General features: G+C 37.9%; 1 protein-coding gene and 1 non-coding gene across 4 annotated transcripts in view; one reads left to right on the forward strand and one right to left on the reverse strand.

Moving 5' to 3' along the window:
• Nucleotides 1-23,786, reverse strand: part of nol11 (nucleolar protein 11) — a 140,150-nt gene extending 116,364 nt beyond the window's left edge. The window contains exons 1-4 of one of the 3 annotated variants that reach the window (XM_077199108.1): nucleotides 23,619-23,786; nucleotides 20,963-21,232; nucleotides 20,623-20,736; nucleotides 20,482-20,538 (exon numbers count right to left, since the gene is read on the reverse strand). In XM_077199108.1, coding sequence (XP_077055223.1) covers nucleotides 20,482-20,538; nucleotides 20,623-20,736; nucleotides 20,963-21,109 — 318 coding nt within the window. In that variant the 5' untranslated portion in view covers nucleotides 21,110-21,232; nucleotides 23,619-23,786. Of the gene's footprint in view, nucleotides 1-20,481; nucleotides 20,539-20,622; nucleotides 20,737-20,962; nucleotides 21,233-22,024; nucleotides 22,083-23,618 lie in introns of those variants that run through there. The other 2 variants (XM_077199110.1, XM_077199109.1) reach the window with 2 other exon arrangements.
• trnar-ccg (transfer RNA arginine (anticodon CCG)) lies at nucleotides 22,742-22,814 on the forward strand. Its single transcript has one exon. It is a non-coding gene; the product is annotated as a tRNA-Arg (tRNA).
• Nucleotides 23,787-24,248: the final 462 nt, after the last annotated feature.

Raw genomic sequence — 24,248 nt, forward strand, 5'->3', positions numbered from 1 at the left:
CGCTTTGCTAGAAGGTTAATCAACTCAATGGTTGCTGAAGAATGCAACTAAACCAAAGAATTTACAACTTATTACAATAGTGCACAATTATAAAATTATAATACAATTATAATATAACAGTCCCAATCATAGCTTTTAATGTTTTGCATTGCTGTTTGATCGCGCGATGAAGCTGAAGAGAACAAGCACCGGGAAACTGAATAACTTTTCTAGCAGGTTGTTTAAATCAACTAAACGCATCCTATGTGAGATTAATCAGATATTTATATTCAATAAACTTAATATTACGACTTATGTGCAAAAATGACGTGAATGCACAAGCGAACTTGACTGTGCTGGTCAGAATGTGTAATCCTTGTTCTAGATGCACTATTTCCACAACGTGCTGAAACACGGCAACTATACCCAGGGAATTCACAATGTTTTATTACAATGGTGTTCTCATTATAATGGCATGTATATGACAGTCCCAATTATAGTTATAAATGTGCATTGCGGTTTGAGCTGCGCAATCTAAAGATGATCACCGTTACAATTAAGTGCTTTAATGCATTGTTCATTAACTCTACCAAATGCATCAAATATTAGATTAATCAGATATATGCAGTACACACAAAGTAAACAACTTACAATGACACAAAATGCTGCGAATGCTCAAGTGAACTTGAGCGTGATGCCACAACACGCTCTTCACGCTGAAACACTGGCGGACAAGAATTCACAACATTCTTTTACAGGCACGTTATTATAATGTTATAGCCTATGTGACAGACATCTGTTAAAATTGCACATGTTGCACTTAACTATCTTCCTTTTCGAAGTGATTTCAATCATTCAAAACAGTCATGGTGAACAGCACGCATCTCTCAAATGAAGTAAATAATTATCTATCGGCTTTAATATATCGGCCTCATTTTCTTATCGGATCGATAACAATAACATAGGGCTGCGTGATATTGCCAAAAAATCATATCTCTGTATTTTTTGGTTAAATGGCGATATACGATATATATCTCGGTATTTTCTACGTTTTTATATTTGGATAAAGAAAATCTGTATTTATTTTTAAAAAAAAATTATTTCACATCCTGCTCAATGATATACAAATAATGTTGATATTGAAGTCAAGTCAAGTCAAGTCATCCTCATTTATATAGCGCTTTTAACAATGTAGATTGTTTCAAAGCAGCTTTACAAAGATAAAGATATAATTTAAGGTAACAGATATTGGTTTGGTTTTATAGTGGCTCTTGAAAAATGTTTTTTCCAGCTAAAGTTAGTTTTGATTGATTCACTTCCATCTAAATGATAGTTTGTTATTAAATTAGGGGCCGCTAAGACGACACCGTTCTCTCTAAACAGACTTTAAACGTGAACCTGTGATAGACGCTGATGGCGTTCACATGCGCATTAAGAATTGATTCTATAGTTATGTGCGTTTGAATATATGTGCGCAGGTTTATAATTCCTTACAAACCACGCCTAAACAAACTACTTGTCTATAAATCGATGCAGAATTTTTATTTATTTGTTTGAAGGACATGGAAACAAATATAGTGAATGTAATGTAGTTGTAATGTAATGTAGAATGTAATGATCCGTAACGGATCAGGCCGCACAGTTCGGCACGCATGTGATTCGCGGATTAACCACATCATAGTGTGAAAGTTTTTTTAATTTGGACATGTTTTGTCTTGCCAATTTACACAAACAATTTTAAAGGCAGAAGAGGCGAAAATCAGGACTTGCGGCTTATCTGTGCGCACAGCCGCAGCGCACCCAGAGAGAGCTTTTCCTTGCCCTTGAACGGACACATAAACATGTACCACAAGGCTTAGTACTAGGACCGTTGCTGTTCACTCTGTACACTGTTCCCTTAGGAGATATCATTAGGAAGCATGGCATTAGTTTTCACTGTTATGCTGATGATACTCAGCTGTATATTTCTTCATGCCCTGACGAAACCTACCAATTCTTCAAAATTAACGGAATGCATAGCTGATATAAAAAACTGGATGACAAGTAATCTCCTACAACTAAATTCTGAAAAAACAGATTCTAATTATTGGACAAAAAAACTTCCTCATACTAACCTAGAATATTGTGTAACACTTGATAGCTGCTCTGTCAAGTCTTCGTCGTCGTTTAGTAACCTGGGTGTGCTCTGATACCAATCTTTCATTTGAAAGTCACGTGTCTAGTATCTGTAAAACCGCATTTTTCCATCTTAAAAAAATATCTAAATTACATCATATGCTCTCAATAACAAATGCGGAAAAGTTAGTTCATGCGTTTATGACATCAAGGCTAGATTATTGTAAAGCTATTATGGGTGGTTGCCCTACACGCTTAATAAACAAAGTACAGCTGGTCCAAAACGCAGCCGCTAGAGTTCTTACCAGAACCAGAAAGTATGACCATATTAGCCCAGTTCTGTTAACACTCCCTATTAAAGCTCCCGTCGGCAACAATTTTTTGATCATATTCAGTGAAATCGACACTATAATCCGACAGAACAACATACATAAAGTGGTTTTAGAAAAAAGACCGAGCTTCTAACTCCACCTGGAGCGTGTTATTTGTTTTGGAAAAATCCACCCGTCCCGGATCATCGGGTCCAATCAGCGCAGGGGGGTGTGAGATCTGACTGTCAATCACAGGTCGTGCACACGCCAACCCTCGCGCACGTTACAATCACATGCACACGCCTGAAGTTCGCGCAGTAATGAAGAGTGATGGCGGAAAAGATTCCAGTGCCTCGGTTAACCTCAAGAGCTAGGTGGTCAAAAACAACACAGGAAAAGAGAACACCTGCTGAAAATAAAGTAGTAAAGAAAGAAAGTGCGTAAATAAACCAGGATCAACATCGGATCGGCATTTGAAAGGTGGAGAGATTTACGTGATTTAATTGGGTTCAAGCTGGATGCAGAGCTTGCAACATTTCTTCTCCACAGGTAATTGTGCTTTATCAACCAGTACCTTTATTTCTTAGTGTTATGTTAGTAATCTAAGTATGTTTGCCCTAATGTGTTGGTATGGATAGCTAACGTTAGCACTTGTTGGGCAGGTTCGTTTGTTTGCACTGAAATCCGTGTGAATGTAACGTTAGTTGGATAAACATGTCCAGATGAAGGGATAAAGTTCGGCTTTTAGGAAGAATCAATGCTACTCTATCTTTCTTACGAGAGTAAGAACAGTAGTAAAGCTACTGTTATTGCATGTGCTATCTTACTAGCTCTGATATATAAGCAGTAGAAAAATGTACAATGACCATGTCTGCCACATACAGCAATAATAGCGTTTCAGACAGACGATGGTGTTTTTTTACGTTTAATTGGTGGGTAATCCATTTCGTAACAATCTACTCCAAAATGACAAAACAACAATAACAAAATACTCCATGGTGTTGATGGATGCTGATGAGACGGGCGCGCTCACAGAAAATCTGGTGCACTGGCACTGACGAGCACGAAGCCACGAACTCGGTGGGAGGGTATTCGTTGATATTGGGGAAGGGGCATGAGAGTTGTAAACATTCAAAATTTTGCCTAAGTCCACTCAATCTGCAGGCTTGCCGACTGGAGCTTTAAACATTGTATAAAATTTAAAATACTGCTGATTACTTACAAAGCACTAAATGGTTTAGCTCCCCAGTACTTGAGCGAGCTCTTAACGCATTATAGTCCATCATGTCTATTGCGATCTCAAAATTCCAGCCAGTTGATAATACCTAGAATATCGAAATCGACTGCTGGCGGTAGATCCTTTTTCTATTTAGCACTAAAACTTTGGAACAGTCTTCCTAATAGTGTCCGGGAAGCAGACAAACTCTGTCAGTTCAAATCTAGACTAAAAACACATCTCTTAGCGCTAGCATACACAACACATTATAGACTTCTATAATTCAATGTTAGACTACATAGATTAGGTCAGCCGGAACCGGGAACACTTCTCATAAATCCTGATGTACTTGTTACAGCATAAGGAGGATGGCGTCTATGCTAATATTAGTCTCTCGGTTTATCCCGAGTTTTCCCGCAGTGTGCCGGATCCAGGCTGTATCCGGATCTGATGAAAGACCTGCGCCTGGGCACGACGACAACTAGAGCCCGACCGATATGGATTTTTGGGGGCCGATGCCGATACCGATATTAGGGAGTAAAAAAAGCCCGATACATCGGCCGATATTATTTATGTGTATATTATAATACAGTAGCAATATTATTTATGTGTATTATAGTACAGTATACCAGTCAAAAGTTTGGACACTTTCCTATTGGTGTGTACAAACTTTTGATGGGTACTTTACACAGTAGCTATAAACAGAATAAATATATTTTATAAACACGTTTTGCAATGATCACTCAAATGTGGTAATCAAACACTTGTGTGACACAGATATGAAATGGAGGCAGGGGGAATGATAGAATGAGAATTATACAGCTGAGCTGTAACCAAACTAGTTTGCATTGCATGTTATATTATATTATATTCTAAATACTGTTGCATAATCTTCACTAACAACGACTTTGTCTTTTAATTTAGTCATAACTTGTATCAATAAATATATAAAAAGTGTCACTGACAAAACCTTATTATCTTCTATTTTTACTCTTAATTCCTCTAATCTCTACCAGTGGAGGAAGAACTCAGATCTTTTTACTAAAGTAAAATGAATAATATCATAATGAAAACGTTTTTAATTACATATGTACAGTACTTTTATACTATTTTAAATAATTAGTAAGCAAAATGTACTAAACGTGAAATTAGGCTACTCTTAATGCAAAATGGCCCTATATAAAGTGTTATAATTATATACATTTTTGGAATATTGCTTGATGTTGTAACGTAGCGTTATCAGGCAGAATGAGCTTTAACACTGTGTCTACACCGGACGCGGCCGTTACTGCTCGCGTCGCAACAGCTGTTTACCCTAGACAAAGCAGAATCAGTTTACTGTCGGAGATCGCTCGCGCCACGCATTTTAATCAATGTTTCAACAACCAATTGCCTTAATAAATAAGAAGGCCTAAATATAGCAGACAATATAATCAGGACTTCTCAGCTGCGCGCTTGCAATAGTCACAAGCTCACACAATACGTGACAGAGGCTTGTAGCAGAGAAATCAATTCTGTGAATTACACTGCGCAAATCACAAGTAGGCTACTACCCACCGGATGAAGAAGGGTTGGCTCTCAGTCTCCACAGGCTACATAAAATATTCATTTTATTTTATTTTATTTTATGTGTTTGCATTTATGAGGAAAAAACAATGTTACAGACGCGACAGTTCAGCACTACGGACGTGAGCGCTCTGAAAGCGGCACTAATGCTTTGAAACTTTCACATAGACATCAAACAGAAAGCACAAAACCTTTCGTTTCAAAGTGAATTTCGTTTTGTATTAATTGTATCTTAATTTTAATCAATGTTTCATCAGCCATTTGCCTGGATTTAATTTATAAGAAGTAAATTTAGCAGACGATAGATAATCTCGACACGGAGGCGCCTGCGGGTGAACTGGAGCTCGTCTCATGAACCGAAACTCAGCGTATAGACCTGAGAATTGAAATGTCTACTTTTAAACAGAACAATTCAAAACGAAAGACAGACAGACTCATGTAATCGTATGAAATGTGCATTTCTCTCTGGCGCGCGCTCACTGAAGATCGCGAGTCAGCATCGTCAACTTCATCTTTGGCTGACACTGACTGAAAACACTTGTTTATTAATAAACAATTAAAATGTCTCCTTGCTATATTTGTTGTATTCATAATCATTATTTTTGCCAGTTCTTGTGACAGCTTTTAGGTGCTTTATTGGCAGCGCCACCCTTACATGAATCACCGTACCCGCATTTTTTAAAATATTCATTTATCGACCATTATAAATGCCGATACCGATAGTTAGGAAAATGCCTCAAATCGCCGATAATATCGGCCCGCCGATATATCGGTCGGGCTCTAACGACAATGCAGTCCTGAAATGTCAAAATGGTTTCTCCACGGTGAAGGCCTCCTTCCCTTCACCTCTGTACAGATAAAACGTTGTCGGGATAATTCCGCTTCACGTGACTACGCGGAAGCGATAAAAAAACTAACTTTAGCTAGACAATAACTTTATTCTAGAGCTGCTGTAAAGCCAAAATGATCGGTTACTTTAATTTCCTATTATCACTGTAGAGCTGCTTTGAAAATCTATATTGTTAAAAGTGCTATATAAATGCAGGTGACTTGACTTAAACGAGAGAATACTTGCTGAGACGGGTATTTTGACAATTTTGTGTTTGTCATAAGTGAACAGTTGAGTAACAAGTTTTATGGGCCATTCAGACAATTTTTTTTTAAATATAAAAATATATATTATATATATATATATATATATATATATATATATATATATATATATATATATATACACACACACATACACACAGGTGCTGGTCATATCATTAGAATATCATCAAAAAGTTGATTTATTTCAGTAATTCCATTCAAAAAGTGAAATTTGGATATTTTACAGGTCCTTCTCAAAATTAGCATATTGTGATAAAGTTCATTATTTTCCATAATGTAATGATAAAAATTAAACTTTCATATATTTTAGATTCATTGCACACCAACTGAAATATTTCAGGTCTTTTATTGTTTTAATACTGATGATTTTGGCATACAGCTCATGAAAACCCAAAATTCCAATCTCAAAAAATTAGCATATCATGAAAAGGGTCTCTAAACGAGCTATTAACCTAATCATCTGAATCAACTAATTAACTCTAAACACCTGCAAAAGATTCCCATCCCCATCATTGACACCCTCAAGTAAGAGGGTAAGACACAAAGAAATTTCTGAACAGATAGGCTGTTCCCAGAGTCCTGTATAAAGGCACCTCAGTGGGAAGTCTGTGGGAAGGAAAAAAGGAAAAAGTGTGGCAAAAAACGCTGCACAACGAGAAGAGGTGACCGGACCCTGAGGAAGATTGTGGAGAAGGACCGATTCCAGACCTTGGGGGACCTGCGGAAGCAGTGGACTGAGTCTGGAGTAGAAACATCCAGAGCCACCGTGCACAGGCGTGTGCTGGAAATGGGCTACAGGTGCTGCATTCCCCAGGTCAAGCCACTTTTGAACCAGAAACAGCGGCAGAAGTGCCTGACCTGGCTACAGAGAAGCAGTATTGACTACCAGCTACAGCGTGCTAACGTCAAAAATCCAGCTGTATTCTAACAGTAACTTAGGTCTTAACTTTCGGGAGTCTCCCGCATATTGATAGCGGCTCCCTGATGCCCGAAAATTAGTTCAAATCTCCCGGAATCTATAGCGCGCATGCGAGACAGAACATACTGTGCTCCAAACCGTATAGCGCGCACAGCAGAGAGGGAGAGAGCGAGAGACCTTGTGTGTGTGCCTCATGGAAGCTAGTCAAAGCGGGCCGCCACAAATAAATGAACGTATGGGGAACCCTATGGAGCTCAGACGTCCATTACCAGTATGCTCAGTCTAACCGCACAATTTTTAAAAAACGCAAAAAATTTAAATGCACTTCGTTTTTATGAGAGAACATTTAATTTTAAAACCTTTCTGCAGGACAGTAGGCCTGTACATTATTATTTAATGTACACATGAGTGGGGTTAAGTTAAACATTTTAGTTTGAATTTTATTTTATACTGTGCATTGTTGAAATATGCTAAATAAATATTTGCATAATTTGTAATTGATTTATTCTTTGAAACTTTAATATTGATTTATGCAATTGCAATGCCTTGATTTTAGTATAGTTAGTACACAGTCATAGCCATAAATGCAATGGTACTAGTAATTGGCATAATTTCTTTCGGTGTTTCGGTTTTCGGCCTTGGTTTCCTCTTTTTCGGTTTCGGCCAAGAATTTTCATTTCAGTGCATCCCTAGTTACATTCTTTCAGCAGTCAGTTATAGGCCTAACATATGCTATTCAAGAAGGGGGGCTTCATTTTACTAATTTATTTTTTAATTTTTATTCTTTAATTTATTTTTTATTTTACTAATTTATTTATTTTAAGCTATATTGTGCTTTGTTTAAATAATATCTGCTGGAATGAAAAAAAATCAGTGTTAAATAAATTGTATTTTTGCAATTTGATTTTTTTCTCTGAAAAGCAAGACAAAATGGTAAAAAAGCATATTTTTACTATTTAATTAAATGCAATGGTGAAAAAATTGGTAAAATAAATGGAAAAAATGTGAAATGTTCGGTATTCGGCCTTCGGCCAAGCGTTTCATTATTATTCGGCTTCGGCCAAGAATTTTCATTTCGGTGCATCCCTAAAAAAAAAACCTGCTCTGACTTTTTTTGTTCAATGCATTACACCGGCACAAAGATCCCAGTGCCGCCAATTAAGCAAAACTAAACAAATAGGCCGCCGATGTGCAAGTTTTATGGGCCGTTCAGACAAAAAAAAAAGTTTGTGTATCTGTTTATGTATATGTCTATATATATGATCAGATCCACGTCATCTTTATCTTGCCGATACTGGCCCAGAGCGCTAGATCGTGGGGAGAAAAAAATATGATCCAATACCCATCCAACACAAACCATGGGAAAAATCTAGCTTAAACCATCGCCTAAATGCTTGAATATTAGCATTTTCCTTGCTGCGACATCCAGTTAAGCGGTGCAGCCCGTCACGTGATAACAGTAGAAGCCTTGAAGAACTTGCACGTGAGCATCGGATGCGTTTTCCTTTTCTGTGCCGCGTTCCTCTCATATTCAGCGTAGAAATCGGAATGTTTGGATTTAAGGTGATAAATTAAACCCCGACGTGGAGAAAGTCTTTGCAGATGCACCCCCTCTTGAAATTTCGGCTTTACATATTTTGCAGATCGCTGTCCGTGTGTCTCTCAGATATAGCCTACTGAAATACGTCCACACCGCAGACATGTTGCTTCAGACAAGCACTTGCATGTCGCCGCCGTTTCTGTTTGCGTCATCACAACATTTCGGACCGTATTGTTTCGGTGATAAAAGTCTTTCGGCCGAAAACCGAAAATGCACTTTTAGGTCATTTTCAGCCGAAAATTTCCGGTGGCCGAATATTTGGTGCATCCCTAAATGTAACAAAAAAAAGTGCATTGAAAAGTGCAAAAAAAATTCACTTTTCAACAACAAATGAATAACTGTCCTAGACATAAGCCTACTTTTGCGGTTTACATACACTTTATTGTGGGCGTTGACAGGTTTGCATGGATTGCCTCAGATCATTTGGGTTTCAATATAGCGCGCGCTCTCCGTGGCGATTAGCAGATAAGGAATTGCCATGAGAACTAGAGTGCGGATCGGGCCGCATTTTTCTGTCCGAGCCCGGCCCGCGTCCGACAGGGCAGTAACCGAACCCAACCCGAGCCCGAGAACAGTTAAAAATCTCTTTTTATTTCTCATACCAATGACACGTACGTTTGATTGTGTAGAAAGCCCGCTTTTATTTAGCAACTGGAAGGCATTCGGAAATGTTTACAGATGTCCGCAACGCATCAGCGTGCGCCGCACACGGCCAACAAAGCGCATGTTATTGAAGTTACATGGAATTCCCGGTCCTCTTGCTGTCATATTTCATGAGAAATCCACAACCCTTACATTGAACATAACCAACATGTTCATCACTATCGGCCTTGACAACTATGTAGACACAGTAGACTTTCCTTTATTTTCGGTGGTTTTAAAATCTTAGGCCAACTTCTTTTTTACGTCTTCCATCGTTGCGCTGCAAGCGCACAGCAGAGAGGGAGAGAGCCAGAGACCTTGTGTGTGTGCCTCATGAAAGCTAGTCAAAGCGGGCCGCCACAAATAAATGAACGTATGGGGAACCCTATGGAGCTCAGACGTCCAATACCAGTATGCCAAATATGCAATATTATGCACGCACGTGTTGCGCGTTGTCACAGCAACAAACAAATTACCGCATACATGAAGATAGATTAAGGTAATATTTTAAATTTATTTTAATCATAAAAACAAACATTTGCATCCAGTTTAACATTATAATAAGCTGTTTTAAATTTCAAATGTTCAATGCCTCATCGCGCCGACGTGACCGAGCCCGACCCGAACGTCATTTCAAAATATGTGTCCGAACCCGGCCCAGCCCGTCGGATACCGTCGGGTCCCGTCTGGCTCGGTTCGGGTATCCATCCTCTGAGAACGACTGACATCTCTCTTTTCATACAGATTACATAAACAGAATATTTGTTTTCGTTTTGAATTTGATCATTTAAAAGTAGAAAATTAAATGATTATAAAGATATATTGCCTTTGCCTGTGTGACTAGTATTGGCTGAGTTTTGTTTAAGTTTAGAGACGTGCTCCAGAAAAAAAGTTTACGGAGACAAAGGCAGAGAGCACACCGTTTATTTTCTTTATTTTACAAAAGCACAGTTTTGTTTCGATTGTAAGTGGACACAAGTAGACATTTAACAGTTTATTTTTTCTGCATTTAAGTGACCATAAATGACTGAGTATTTAAGTCTATTTTGCTGTTATGTGAAAAAAATCCAGCAAAACGCGGCAGCGCGTATATCAACTACAGAGGGTTACAAGACGCTTCAGTGCTGCTAGTAAGGGTATAACGTCTGCCACAGATGCATCAGATGAGTTTCTCTTTTGTTATCTGCTCAAAGTGGGCATGTTGGCTGCATTTATAAAGCGCGCGCCTCTCATTCTCCGCTGGTTACTATTTGATCGCGTCATCAAAAACGTCATTGTTCGGTCAAATTTATTCGGTCTTTTTATTTATTCGGCCTATATAATAATTTCGGTTGCCGAACATTCGATCCATCCCTATTTTTTTTCTCACAGACCGGCCCATCAAACACGTAGATCATCAGCGGCCCATTGGTTCTTTTCTTGATTGACACTGGGCTGGTCCAATCACATCTTTAAACACCTCCCCCACTGGTCTCTGAGCGAGAGTGCAGTGTCAGTGTGTATCTTTCAAAATAGTCAGATGGAGAAGAAACACAAGGAATGTGCAGAGAAATATCTTAAAGAAACAAGCCCTTCCTGTTTCTTTTTTTCACAAATGAGGTAGGCTTGGGCGGTATGCAAATTTTGATACCGTCAAACCTCCTCCCTATTTTACCGGGGTATAGGGTATTACCGTGACTAATTAAAAATTATGACATAAGGCTCAGACAGCGTCACCAAACTGTTGGCTTGTGCCTACACCATTCAGAAAGTGAATACCAGATCAGGCAAAAAAAAAAAAAAAAAGAACAAAAAAAAATCAAGGCCAACCCGTGCACGTTGTGTCTGATTGACTATTTTTAATACGTGGGCCGTTATAATATGGTGGCGCCAAATAATTTTTTAACCCAGGTGCTGAGGGGGTGATATATATAAATACTATTTATACATGAGCAAAAATGGGACAATTAATAATATTTAATTATTTTAATTATGACAATTGTATTCATTTTATTAATTTAAATTAAATTAACAAGCAACAAGCAAGAAGTGCATTTGTAAATCCGGTGACACGCGAAAAAAATATATCTCAATATTTTCAAAGTTTTGTTGATGATAATTTTGATATTTGATAGATTATATTTGTAAGACTGGAAAAACTTGAAGGACTTTAAGAGAGGGCCACTCTCTGAGAAAACAAAGGAAATTAACATTTGAACTCCCCCTCATGCACTATTGAGACGAAGGTCTCACCTCCCTCATCCTAATCTACATTTCTCTCCCCCATTCTTCATCCTGGCAGAGATCTCCCAAACTCACACAAGAATCTAAATGGTTTAATGTGAATGATTATGATCTAGTTTTATACATATTTGGTATTATTTGAAATGTCTCGGTACGATTGGTACAAATGTCTCATTCCCAAAGAAGGAAACCCAAAAGGTAATAAAGTTCTTAGGAAGTTTAGAAATATCTTCCACACCCTCCAATACTGGAGGGTGTGTCTTTGAGTTAACACCTTCGACCATTTGACTGAATGCTAATTTTCCACTACTAGCAAATGGTGACTTACAGGTAAATTTCCACTGTGAATGATGTTTAGATTTGAAATGAGGTCTGGGTATATAATGAAACGCAACGAGAGCTCAGGGCCTTTTCTATATCTGAGATGGGCCCGTGAGGCTGAGAGTTGCGAGACTCTCAGCCTCACGCATTTCTTGTCGGGGAAAACTTTTTCCTCTTTGTTCTAGAGCATTTGATGTTTTGCATTGATTATCCTTGAATTGATTATGAAATTATAATGATACATTTACCTGACATATTAAATTGTGACATGTGATTATTCTAATTGACTTTGACATTATTTGCATTCAAAAGTTTAAAAGAATAGTAAAACATTCGCTCACATTTAATGATGCACAGATATCATTAAAGCCTTTTCATTTATGGAGTCAGATGAAATAACGAGAAAATACATTTGAGAAAATGTATTGCATTTAACCAAAAATATTTTGCCGCGAGACCTTCACCGCTAATTCGAATACCGCCATTGGATCGAGTTAGACGGCCTTACATATTTTACTGATTGTGTTTGTGTATTGGTGCTGTGGCTGGTTTAGGCCTGTTGTTGACAGCAGACTCATGAAGATATTCATATTTTTCATATTCTATGCTGTGGTCAGTTCACAGTAGTGACAGAAATGATTAATTAATGTCCAATATTTGCCACCTTAAATGGATTTCCAGGAGCATTTTCACCTATATATGGACATTTTTTCTAAACTTATTTAGAGTTATGCATCACCTTTTATGTCAAATACTAACATTCAAATTAAATTATACAGTAATTATACTTACTTATACAATAATACTTAATACACAATAATTATACAGTACCACTGTTACCAGTCAAATTAATCATTCAATCAAAATCCATCTTTGCAGTGCAGAGGTGACACACAAGCGGCATCAGAAGTGGCATTAATATTTAATTACAGTCCATTTACGATTGCAAAAATAAAGCTATGAGATCGTTTTTTTTTTTTAAATCAACGTTTTAATTAAAGGGTACTTTAAATATGAAACTAAAACCGCCAGTAGGCCGCGGCAATCACTGTCTTAAGTGAGTTGAGGGAGTCATTCATTCAACCGAATCGTTCAAACGGCTGATTCATTCGGGAAAGAAGCAAGTGATTGTTCATTGAATCGTTAAAATGACTCATCGCTGTCTGTTGCATTGAGACTCTGCTACGGTTTCACATTGAAATTCTAGTCGGCGAAATAAAGGGAAAACAAACAATATTGACAATATGGTGTCTAAAAAGTAACACAATATTAAATTATTTTTAATTTATCTATTGTATATAGAGGTGGGTGATATATCGTTTAGACGATAATATCCAAATTGTTGTCTGGACGATATGCAAAATTGGGATTTCGAATATTTCATAATTTGTACAATCCGACCCCCCAAACATGAAAAGAGCTGAAGGAAGTTAAAGAGAAAACAAATAACACACACTATAACCTTCCAAACAATTATATGTAGCGAGTTTAATACTGTAGGGGTTTGTTTGACTATTTTATTTTTTTTACAAAATCACGATTGTACCTCAATTGCACGAGAGTAAGCTGCTAAAGTTACTAATTTGCAATATACAACTACGAAGATCTTACCTGTGTGTTATGACGTTTAGGTTGAAGCAACAATCCAAAATGGTAAAGAGAAGGCAAAATATGCGTTGTTTGTGGAAAAATGATCTTAAGTTAAAAAGTTTTTCTTAAATGTCTGTGGCGTCCTCGAGTGGCGAGCTTCGTGATTGCATCGTTAGAAAATTGCGTTGTATGAGTCCAAAAGATGGAATACATTTCCCCAAGAGTTCGGTTCCGTACGCATTACAAAGCGAACCATTCCGGTGGTTGGACCATTTTTCCTGCCGACCAAAATCCGCGCTGGAGCGAACACCACAATGTAGCGCAACATCAACTGGCAAATGTAATGAAAGCTGAACGAAACTCATTATTTTGTGCTTTACGGACCATTTATCATTTCGGACAAATATCAGTGCAGCGCGATCCGATCTTTAAGCGACACCGTTACCACATAAGAGATCCAGTAACCAAAGCATTTGAATTCGCCACTTAGGTAATAACATCGCTACGAGATCTAGTGAGAAGCATTACAATTTCTCCATTATTAACTGATCAAACAGCACTGACGTGGAAACCAGGAGAAACATTGTTCCGTGAATGAACTAGTTATAGGTTAAGTCCACAGATCATTCACCATGGATTTAATGTAGTAACACTAACTTGTAACCATGGAAGTTTGGCAGAAATATTAAAATGCTTTCAAGTACGTCACACATCTTTTTCCAGCACTTCAAAACTCAAATGTTATATGTTATTTAAATTTTATTTTTAATGTGATGACCAAAACATTATTTGTTCATCCTTCAAAGATTACCCCCATTTATAAAACTAAAAGTTTCAAGATGTAGGAAAACTCACAATTATTTAAAAATAATTTTTTCTATTAATAAATAGGAAATTTCTATGGAATTTCTTTATTTTTGCTGTATCGAAAACGTACCGAACCGTGACACCAATGTATCGTATCAAAACAAACCGTGAATTTTGTGAACCGTTACACCCATATTAAAAATATAAAAGAACAATAAAGACTTTGAATAATAAATGACTATTGAATAATATTTTATTATTTTAAAAAGTTTAGGAGTCTTTAAATCAATAATGTCTCATATCTTTATGTACTAGAAATTCTATACAATAATAGGTCAAATGCAGCAAGTCAAAAGACCAACTGGACCTTCTTTACCAGTTTGCACACATTTCTTTGAAGGATTGCAAAAATATCGTCTGAATATCGATATCGAGATACTGAAAAAAAATATCGAGATATTCATTTTTGTCAATATCTCCCACCCCTAATTGTATAACATATATCACACTTGTGCACGGGAAAACGGCACTCTTACTGATGTGATATATTTATATCATATTATGTTCTTATATTAGAATAAGACAAAAACTAATTTGGGGACATAACATTACCTATGGACTGCACACATCACGCAGTGACAGCACGAGAGACAAATGCGATGTCAGCTCACAGTGCCTCGTACATCGTTAAAACAATGATTACAATATCATAATAGACAATACACGTCGCACACCCCACGCACATAAAGAATGAACTTACAACTGAACTGACATTTCCCAACTTTCTTCTTCTCTCCTCTCTCGCATGCAGGAGACACGTCATTCTGCCGTGAATGTGATGCGAATTGTCACGTGAACAATCAAATCCACAAAGATAGAATAATAAAAAATTATACGTAAGCCTACGCTAATTAGATGGTTTTAATTTGGAAAACATTTAGACATGTCTAAGTCGAAGTGTCATCTAAAATTTAAGACCTTTCATAAGTAAAAATAAGACTTAAGACTTTTTATGGCATAGTTACTTTTTATCCATTGTTCTTTGAATTATCGGTCTACATCATTGTCTTCCAAGTATCAGAATTCATCCTGTCTTCGTGTTCATGATCAGACGTACGGTTGCATCAGGCATAAAAAAAAAATTGTTTGGTTCCGGTTTCCGACCGACCCTGTCAATTTATGTGCGACCCAATTTTATTTTATGAGCTTGGGGAAGAAATAATACAAATTAAATAAATACACAAATAATAAACTTTGAGGCGAACTATAATTTATGTTTTTGTACAGCACCGTATTTGTATAGCCTGTTGTCCTCCAGCAATGCTAACAAACGAGGCAGCCACGGGCGTTCACACATCGTTGTTGTCCTGTAGATGCACTGCTGCGCTCGTGACAGGGCGCATGAACTGAACGAGCAGAGATAGAGAGAGAACCCCGGTCGCGCGCACGCACTCTCTCTGCGGAGCCAGGCGAAAGTATAGGCTTCAGCGTCTCAAAACTAAGCACCGTCTTGCTCTCTCTCCCTCGCACATATTAATGAAAATAAATCGACACGATGGCAAGGTCGGAAGACTAAAGTTTAATGTGGAGCATTCGGAGATTTATTTTTTCCTGAATTACCGCTGGGTGGGAATTGTGCTAAAATACGTTGCCTTATCTTCTCTGAAAGGCGTTCCACACATTCAGCTGACATATAAACCACACTTTAAATAAACAAAAAAACTATCCAGTGATGAAATGTTTTCTGTGATGACACAAATCTTGTGGGATGTCCTAACCGCCGTGATAATCACACAACGCGCACACGTCCGGTAATGACACGTCTAATTCGCGAACTAATAACTCATTTGAACCGATTCGTTTTAATGAATGGTTAAAACAACTGATCTTTCCAACACTGAACTCACGAGACGTCTGAATCGGTGTATAACTAATCGGAAACACTTTACAATAAGGCAACCCCGTTTGCCCCCGCGCACACATTTAAAATCAGCGTGTGTGTGTGTAACATGCTGGGACACACAAGGTGGTAGAGTACATGTACATGTAGGCTATGTTATGAAAAAATAGAGTAGCTTATCAATCGCTACTGTAAATAAAATAAAAAATAATAATAATAATTTCCTTCCTATCCCTTGCTGCCACTAAAAAAAATTAAAATTAAAATAAAAAATAAAATAAAAGTCCCTACCGACCCATGACCTCAACTGACAACCAACCGGAACCAAACTTTTTTTTTTTTACGCCTCAGTGTCCTTATTTGCACATACATTTCATTTTAAGATGACGTGATTAAATATGTGCGCACACGGTGCTGGTTCATGTTTAGAGCCTGAAAGGTATATGAAATATGTCCATAACTTGAAAAGCGCTTGCTCTGGTCCATATGTGAACGATATGATCCGCGTTGCGAGCGTTGTTGAACTCATCGCAACGCTTCAGTGCATGTTTTTTGAATTCTCCACTTTAATGCGATCTCCTGGTAATCCAGCCCAGTGCTTGGATTGAACAAGCTGTTTCTCATGAATAAATGCTCAGGGCCAGCTGACGTAGAATCGCGCCTGCAGCGAATCAAACCGACCAAGCCAGCTACTGCAGCCAGCTTCTACCTCACATTCCGTGTCATTGGTTCGACACTGCTTTTCAACCCGGAACAACGAAATTGCTCGGAAAAAACACGTATTGATAACATTTATGAGTGCTTTTAGTTAGGGATGCACAGATTTTTGATACCGATCCGATACCAGTGTGTTTTTTTTTATCAAGTAGAATTTCTATAACTGTGTGTTGAACTGATAATCACTCGTGTAAAAAACAATCTACTTAATACAAACAATTTCATTATAAAGAAAAACAACAAATAAAAATATATGATCATAATCTATGACAAAAATGCTATTATAAACTAGATTAGTGAATAATTCAGCATTAAAATTTACTCATTAAGAAAAATCACAAGTGCACAATTTATAAAATCTGAACATTTAGTGAAAAAAAATTTAGTGGGGAACAAATGAGACAATAAGTGTAGTACTAAATCTGGTAAAAGATTACATATTGCTCTTTGTATTGTTGTAAAATATATTAATGAAAAACAAGATAAAAAAATCTAAAAGATAAAAAAATAGTAGGATATACTATAAAATTAAGACATTTTTTAAATGTATAGCTCAGCTGTTTAATGAGGCAGCAACATATGATAGCTAGGGCAGAACAAGAAAGTATTATGATATGAAAGGCTCCAATACAGGGCGGCACAAAAGCGCTTATGCGCATCCCGAGCGCAGAATGATGTGCTTGGAAGCGTGTCACAGCGTGCAGTCTTCGAGTCCGCATTGCAAAGTTCAAAGCACTAAAGATTTACATATAGATGCGTAGTGTATTATACAGTATCCATCTATGCAAAAGTTTATTCAGCCTTTTCTTTTAACAGTTACTGTACGCGTGAAGAACAATTATAGTGCTCTCTACCCCAGTGTTTTGATCTACCAGACACCCGGTAGAAAGTAACATGATTAAGGTACAGCAATACAGTCCAGCAAGACAAAGTCATTTTATGCGAAACCATAGACCTTTATCTAAAGATCAAAACAAAGAATGGCAGTTAGGGTTGGGCGGTATTTCGGTAATATCGTATACCGCGGGGTCTTAAAATAGCAACGGTATCAGTTTCAATACCGTCATTACCGGCACTTATATATAATATATAAATATAATTTATTCAATGCCTAAAAATGCTTATGTAGTTGTCATCAAGTGACAGTGTGGAGGAGAGCGAGAGAGAGAGAGAGAAGGGAGAGGCGGTAAATACTGACGAGGCAATTTGTAAATGTTGCAATAAAAAAGGTGACCGCGAGAGATGGAAACACCTCTAACCTAATGTCGCATCTCCGAAACAACCACCCACTCAGTGGTGCGAGGATGCATTTTGCCCCGAGTTCATTAAATAAGCGCATTAGTTTATATTTGTTAAAATATTATAATGTCATTTTTTTTACGTTGATAATGAAAACTGAACAGCACGAGTAAGATGGGATCCATCGGGAGTCAGACATTGACCACTTAATTAAGTTTCATTTTGTAAAAGGCCTTTAAAGTGAATTTCGTTTTGTATAAATTGTATCTTAATTTTAATAATTTTTTTATCAACCAATAATAAATAAGAATCAAATATAGCAGACAACATAATCATGACATGATCGTGCGCTGGCGCGCCGCGGTCACTTGCATTGAAATCTCATCATAAATTAACCGAAACTCAGTGTATGTCTCACAGACATGACAGATATCTAAATAAAGCTTGAAATTTCATTAAACGAAACAATTCAAAACGAAAAGAAATAGGCTACTCGCTGATTATTTAATCCATGATGTGCATTTCTATGCGCGTTCATACGGAAATGGCGATCAAATTAAACGAAACTATTCAAAACGAAAATAAATAGGCTAGCCTACTCTCTCATTATTCAATCCATGATGTGCATTGCTCTCTATCGTTCACTATGGAGATGGCGATTCGTCAATTTCTTTAAACGAAACAATTCAAAAGGAAAAGAAATATAGGCAGCATACTCTCTGATTAATCCATGATGTGCATTTCTCTCTCTAGGCGCGTTCACTACGGAGATATCAATCGTCAATTTCTTTAAAACGAAACAATTCAAAACGAAAAGAAAAAGGCTAGCCTATACCTTCTGATTATGTAATCCATGATTTGCATTTCTCTCTATATATGCGCTTTCACTAGGAGATGGCGATCGTCAACTTAATCTTTGCAGCACTGACAGAAAAGTTGTATTAATAAAAATCAATGGACGCGTGTCACCGGATTTACAAATGCACTTCTTGCTTGTTAATTTAATTTAAATTAATTAATAAAATGAATACAATTGTCAAAATTAAAATAATTAAATATTATTAAATGTCCCCATTTTGCTCATTTATAAATAGTATTTATATCTACCACCCCCTCAGCACCTGGGTTAAAAAATTATTTGGCACCACCATATTATAACTGCCCATGTATTAAAAATAGTCGAGTCTAAATAGGGCTCCGGCTCATAATTACATTTAATGCCGTCAGCAGGGATCAGACACAACGTGCACGGGTTGGCCTTGATTTTTTTTTTTTTTTTTCATCTGGTATTCAGTTTCTGAAAGGTGTAGGCAAAAGCCAACAGTTTGGTGAAGCTGTCTGAGCCTTATGTCATAATTTTTAATTAGTCACGTTAATACCTTATACCCCGGTAAAATAGGGAGGAGGTTATGACGGTATCAAAATTTGGATACCGCCCAAGCCTAATGGCAGTATAGGAGCTGATACGGAGTATCGGATCGGTGCATCCCTACTTTTAGTGTTGTCAGTGATGTGCAACCTGTACATATCTGTTCACATCTCAAAAAAAATATTTTGGGGTTTCATGGCCCTTTTGTGTCCCCGGCTTGAGGCAAAGTTTGCGTGTGCACCTGAAAATTCTCCCATGTGTTGTGGTCATAAAGAGATGGTTCTACATCTAAAACTCAATTTAGGTCAAGAATTTTTTTTTTTTTAAAGACAGAAACAATTGTGTGCCAGGATGGCCAAGTTTCAGTCAATGGTGGCCACCAACTAGCTCCACCCCTTAAATGTATTTGACCTGTGCATAAATGTTTTATTTTTATTACTCTTTTGTAAACTGTTTTTTGTCAGTAATTATGAATATGTTCATATAATGAACATAAACCAATCAAGAATTCATGGTTGAAATTAGGTTGAATTCAAAGTTGAAGAGGGCAGTTTTTTTTCTTCAACTTTCACATAGAGGGAGATCTATTTATAGGCGTCCTTTCAATTACCTGAAAAAAAGACAGGTTTTCACCCAAATCTCAACGTTGTTCAGCTATCTGGCAAAGTCGTCTTTTCAACGAGTTTTTGCTGGGTGATCACGTGGGCCTCTAGGATACAGTCCAGGGGAGTCTGCGGGGGAACTCCGTCGATTCGACGCAGAAGCATAAAACAGGCTTCAGCCTGCCCTATACGTTTATCTGCCCCTGGCAGGTACCACCCAATTGAATCCTTATGAATTTTAACTGCACTTACTGTAGCTTTGAAAGCCTTTTCCATGTAGACATCATCTTCTTTCCAAACTCTGACAACCTAAAACACACAAAAAAACATGTGAAACTGCACACATCATGTGAAACTGGATTATTCTTATAGGAAACATGTCTCCATCCTTACCCTGTCATCAGTAACGACCACATATTCCTGGGACTTCGTGTTAAACACAGCGGGGCAGGTGATTATCTGCCCATGTTTCACTGTCCAACTGCCCGTAGGCTTCTGATCAGACACCTATTAATCAAGATATCGGTTAAACAGCAACACAAACAGCTACTAATTCACTTTCTGAATAACAATTACAGAATGAAAAAATAAAATAGCATTAGATGCCGTTGGAGAATTTTCTGTGTTTGTGATGTAGCGCTCATGTTTAGGCTAAGTTACATGCTAGAATTTAACTCAGCACTGCATGCAATCCGTTCTGAGACAAACCGTATTTACATCTAACTCATTTTACCTTGTAAACAGTAACAGATCTCGAAGCGTCAGTGACGAGGACATGGTCGATATCTCTACCCAGTTCAATCCCCAGAATTCCTGAATTCGAAGAATTTTGCGCTGGTCCAATTCCACACAGTGTGTATCCTTCAAACAACGCAGCCATGTTTCCTTCCACGCGGGCCGAGTGATTCTTCTTCTTCTTCTTCTTCTGTTGTTTTATGGCGGGTTGGCAAGCCAACGTAAAAGGTGCATTACCGCCACCTACTGATCTGGAGTGTGGAGTGCGCTTGGGTAGTTTTGGAAGAATATGCAATGAATCAATGAGGGGAAACAGCAAATAATAATAAAATACTTATATATATATATATATATATATATATATATATATATATATATATATATATATATATATATATACTAAAAAAATAAATAAACACTACACCTAGATTATATTCATTGTTCCTGTATCTTTGACTGTCTTGCCTCGTTTCCTAACAATACTTTTATTGAATTCCCATCAATTCCCATCCATCCCAACTCTTGTATTAACTGCATTCTCTCCCTTACATATTCAGCACACTCAAAAATAATATGCTGCACAGTTTCTGGTTCTCCGCATTTGTCACAATTTCCTGTTTCATGTTTCCCTATTTTAAAAAGACTGTAGTTTAATGCAGTATGACCAATTCTTAACCTTGAAATAATTATATCTTTTTTCCTATTTCCATATCTTTTCCTCTCCTTTCCAATAAACTCCTGAATCTGATATAGATGTCTTCCTTTAGACTCATTATTCCATATCGTTTGCCATTTCTTTCTAATTTCAATTGATATCAATCTCTTGATTTCCGATTTACTTAATACATTCATTTCTATTTGCTGATGATTTAATGCCTTCTTTGCCAGCTTGTCCGCTTCCTCATTTCCATCCACACCCACATGCGCTGGCACCCAGAGGAAGTATACCAATAATCCTAACTGCCTTGTTCTCAAATATTAAATCTTGCCTAGTTTCAGATTTTCCACTTATTAGGCTATTCAGAGTAGCAATTGAGTCAGTACATATCACAGTTCTTACTGGTTGAACTTCTTCGATCCACTATAGCGACAATATGATAGCTAATGCTTCAGTATGTAAATACTGACACACAGGGGCGGCGCTAGGGGTGGGCCAAAGTGGCTGGAGGCCCGAATGTTTTCAGTAAAGCCCCGAATGTTTTTATTACCATGCATTGTACGCACCATCACTGAGTTTTATTTACTTTATTAAATGTATGAATTTAATTAATTAAATGAATGTAAATGAATTTAATTAATTAAATGTATATCTCTCGACTCTCACATCTACAGTGTCCGTCAATATACGCGTTGTCATTCAAACCGACAAGAACCGCCCACTCAGGCTAGTGCTTCTGACTGACATGTAAACTGGCCAACCATCGACGGGAAGTTCAGCGTCTGTACGATCATCCAGCCAATGAAATTAGATATTTTGGAGGCAGGCGGTTTGTTGATGTGTAAATTAGTTAAGCTTAACCATTTTTGGCTCCTTGCCTTGGTCTACTCTTAACGCGAGGCAAGATCCTTCAAACGAGCCTAGTGTCCGACTTCACGTCTCCGTTTTAACTCCTCTCCCGCCTGCAATCGGCGAACGTCGTAGAACATATCTTAATCCAAGAAATGTCACAAAAAGATAAATACAGTCGCCATTTACAATTACAATTTATCCTTTCTTATATAGTTCCCATATATGTTTGTCTACAAATCACCATGTTTCCATATGTTTCGTTGTGATGACCCAGTGGCCTAATGGATAAGGCATCAGCCTCCGGAGCTGGGGATTGTGGGTTCGAGTCCCATCTGGGTCGATCAACTATAGCAATTTTTTTTGGTACTGTACTGTCAAATAGTATATTAATTAAAGCGAGTGATGTTACATTCATGATGGAATCTTTTTTTCTTGGTCTTCACCCTGTTTAAATTTTCGTTTACTGAAGTTCCTCCCCTTTGAAGTGTTTTGCTGCTTTGTTGGATTTTCATGCTTAAAGATGAACTGAACTGATATTTGAGAAAAGGTGATATAACAGATGCATTTTATTTATTCTCATTGGTACAATTATTAAAATGGCAGAATTTGTTAAAAGGGATAAAATGGTACGTTGAAAATGCTGTTTTTGTCCTTTTTGTCATACTGTATTGCCCCTGGCTGTAGTAATGAATTGTATAGGGCTAAGGCAGCTGGGGTTACGGTACATTTTCACAGGCTACCTTTGACAAGGAAACGAGCCCTCAAGTCATGGCTAGCTGCCTTAAAACGGTCTAGACCTCCGACAGCCCCTGGATTTCGAGTCTGTAGTGAGCATTTTTTAGCGACAGACTATTTAGAGATATACTTTTGTCAATATGTACATGAAGCGTCTGACAATGTCTGCATCAAATGTTTTATTTAGCCAAGTTACAAGCCCAACGCATAACTTTACTCGAATCCTTGATATTCGGCTTAGGGGAAAAGATCCCTGATGTATAGTTCACTGCACATTCCTCCTTCCCAAATGCCCCCTCGCCCAAAGAGTGAACTGCCGGTATGCTGTCAATCTTTGTCTGAGAAAAAGATATAACATGTTAAGCTAGCCTAGCCCTGTCGCCAACTCATAAAATACACTGTTACATACCAGCTACTTCTGCGGCGCTCCAGCGTCTCAGCTCGGACATCCCTTAAAGCCCAATTTATACTTCTGCGTCGAACTTACGCCGTAGCTACGCCGTAGGCTGTGCGTAGCGCGCGTACCCTCCGGCGTACCCTGACGTGCACCTCTCCAAAAATGTAACAACGCGTCTATTCTACGCGGACGCAAGCGCTGTGATTGGTCTGCTCAAACCGCTCCCTCGTGTTTCACATACTCCCTCTGCGTGCGTCAACGCGGACAACGACGCAGAAGTATAAATTAAAACCAAAGCGTAGTCTACGGCGTAGAGGCTCCGGCGTAGGTCCGACGCAGAAGTATAAATCAGCCTTGATATAGCATAGCCACCTCCAACACGTCTCTCTCACCGCACAGCATCCGAAATGAACGGTGCATGGTGATGCATTTTTCGCCGATCAATAAATGTTCCAGGTTGCCCCAGGCGCGGATTTATGGGCGGGCCTGGGTGGGCACGTGCCCACCCAGATTGACAGGTGGCCCACCCAATCTGATTAATAAAAACGAAATTTAAATTTTTAATTTTAATAATAATAATAATAATGAATTAAGTTTGGCCATATACGGCCCGCCGAACACTTTATATGAGATATGACAAGC

Source organism: Siphateles boraxobius, unplaced genomic scaffold, assembly GCF_051911475.1.
Source record: "Siphateles boraxobius isolate OS27281-9 unplaced genomic scaffold, OSU_SipBor_1 41, whole genome shotgun sequence".
NCBI lineage: Eukaryota > Metazoa > Chordata > Actinopteri > Cypriniformes > Leuciscidae > Siphateles > Siphateles boraxobius.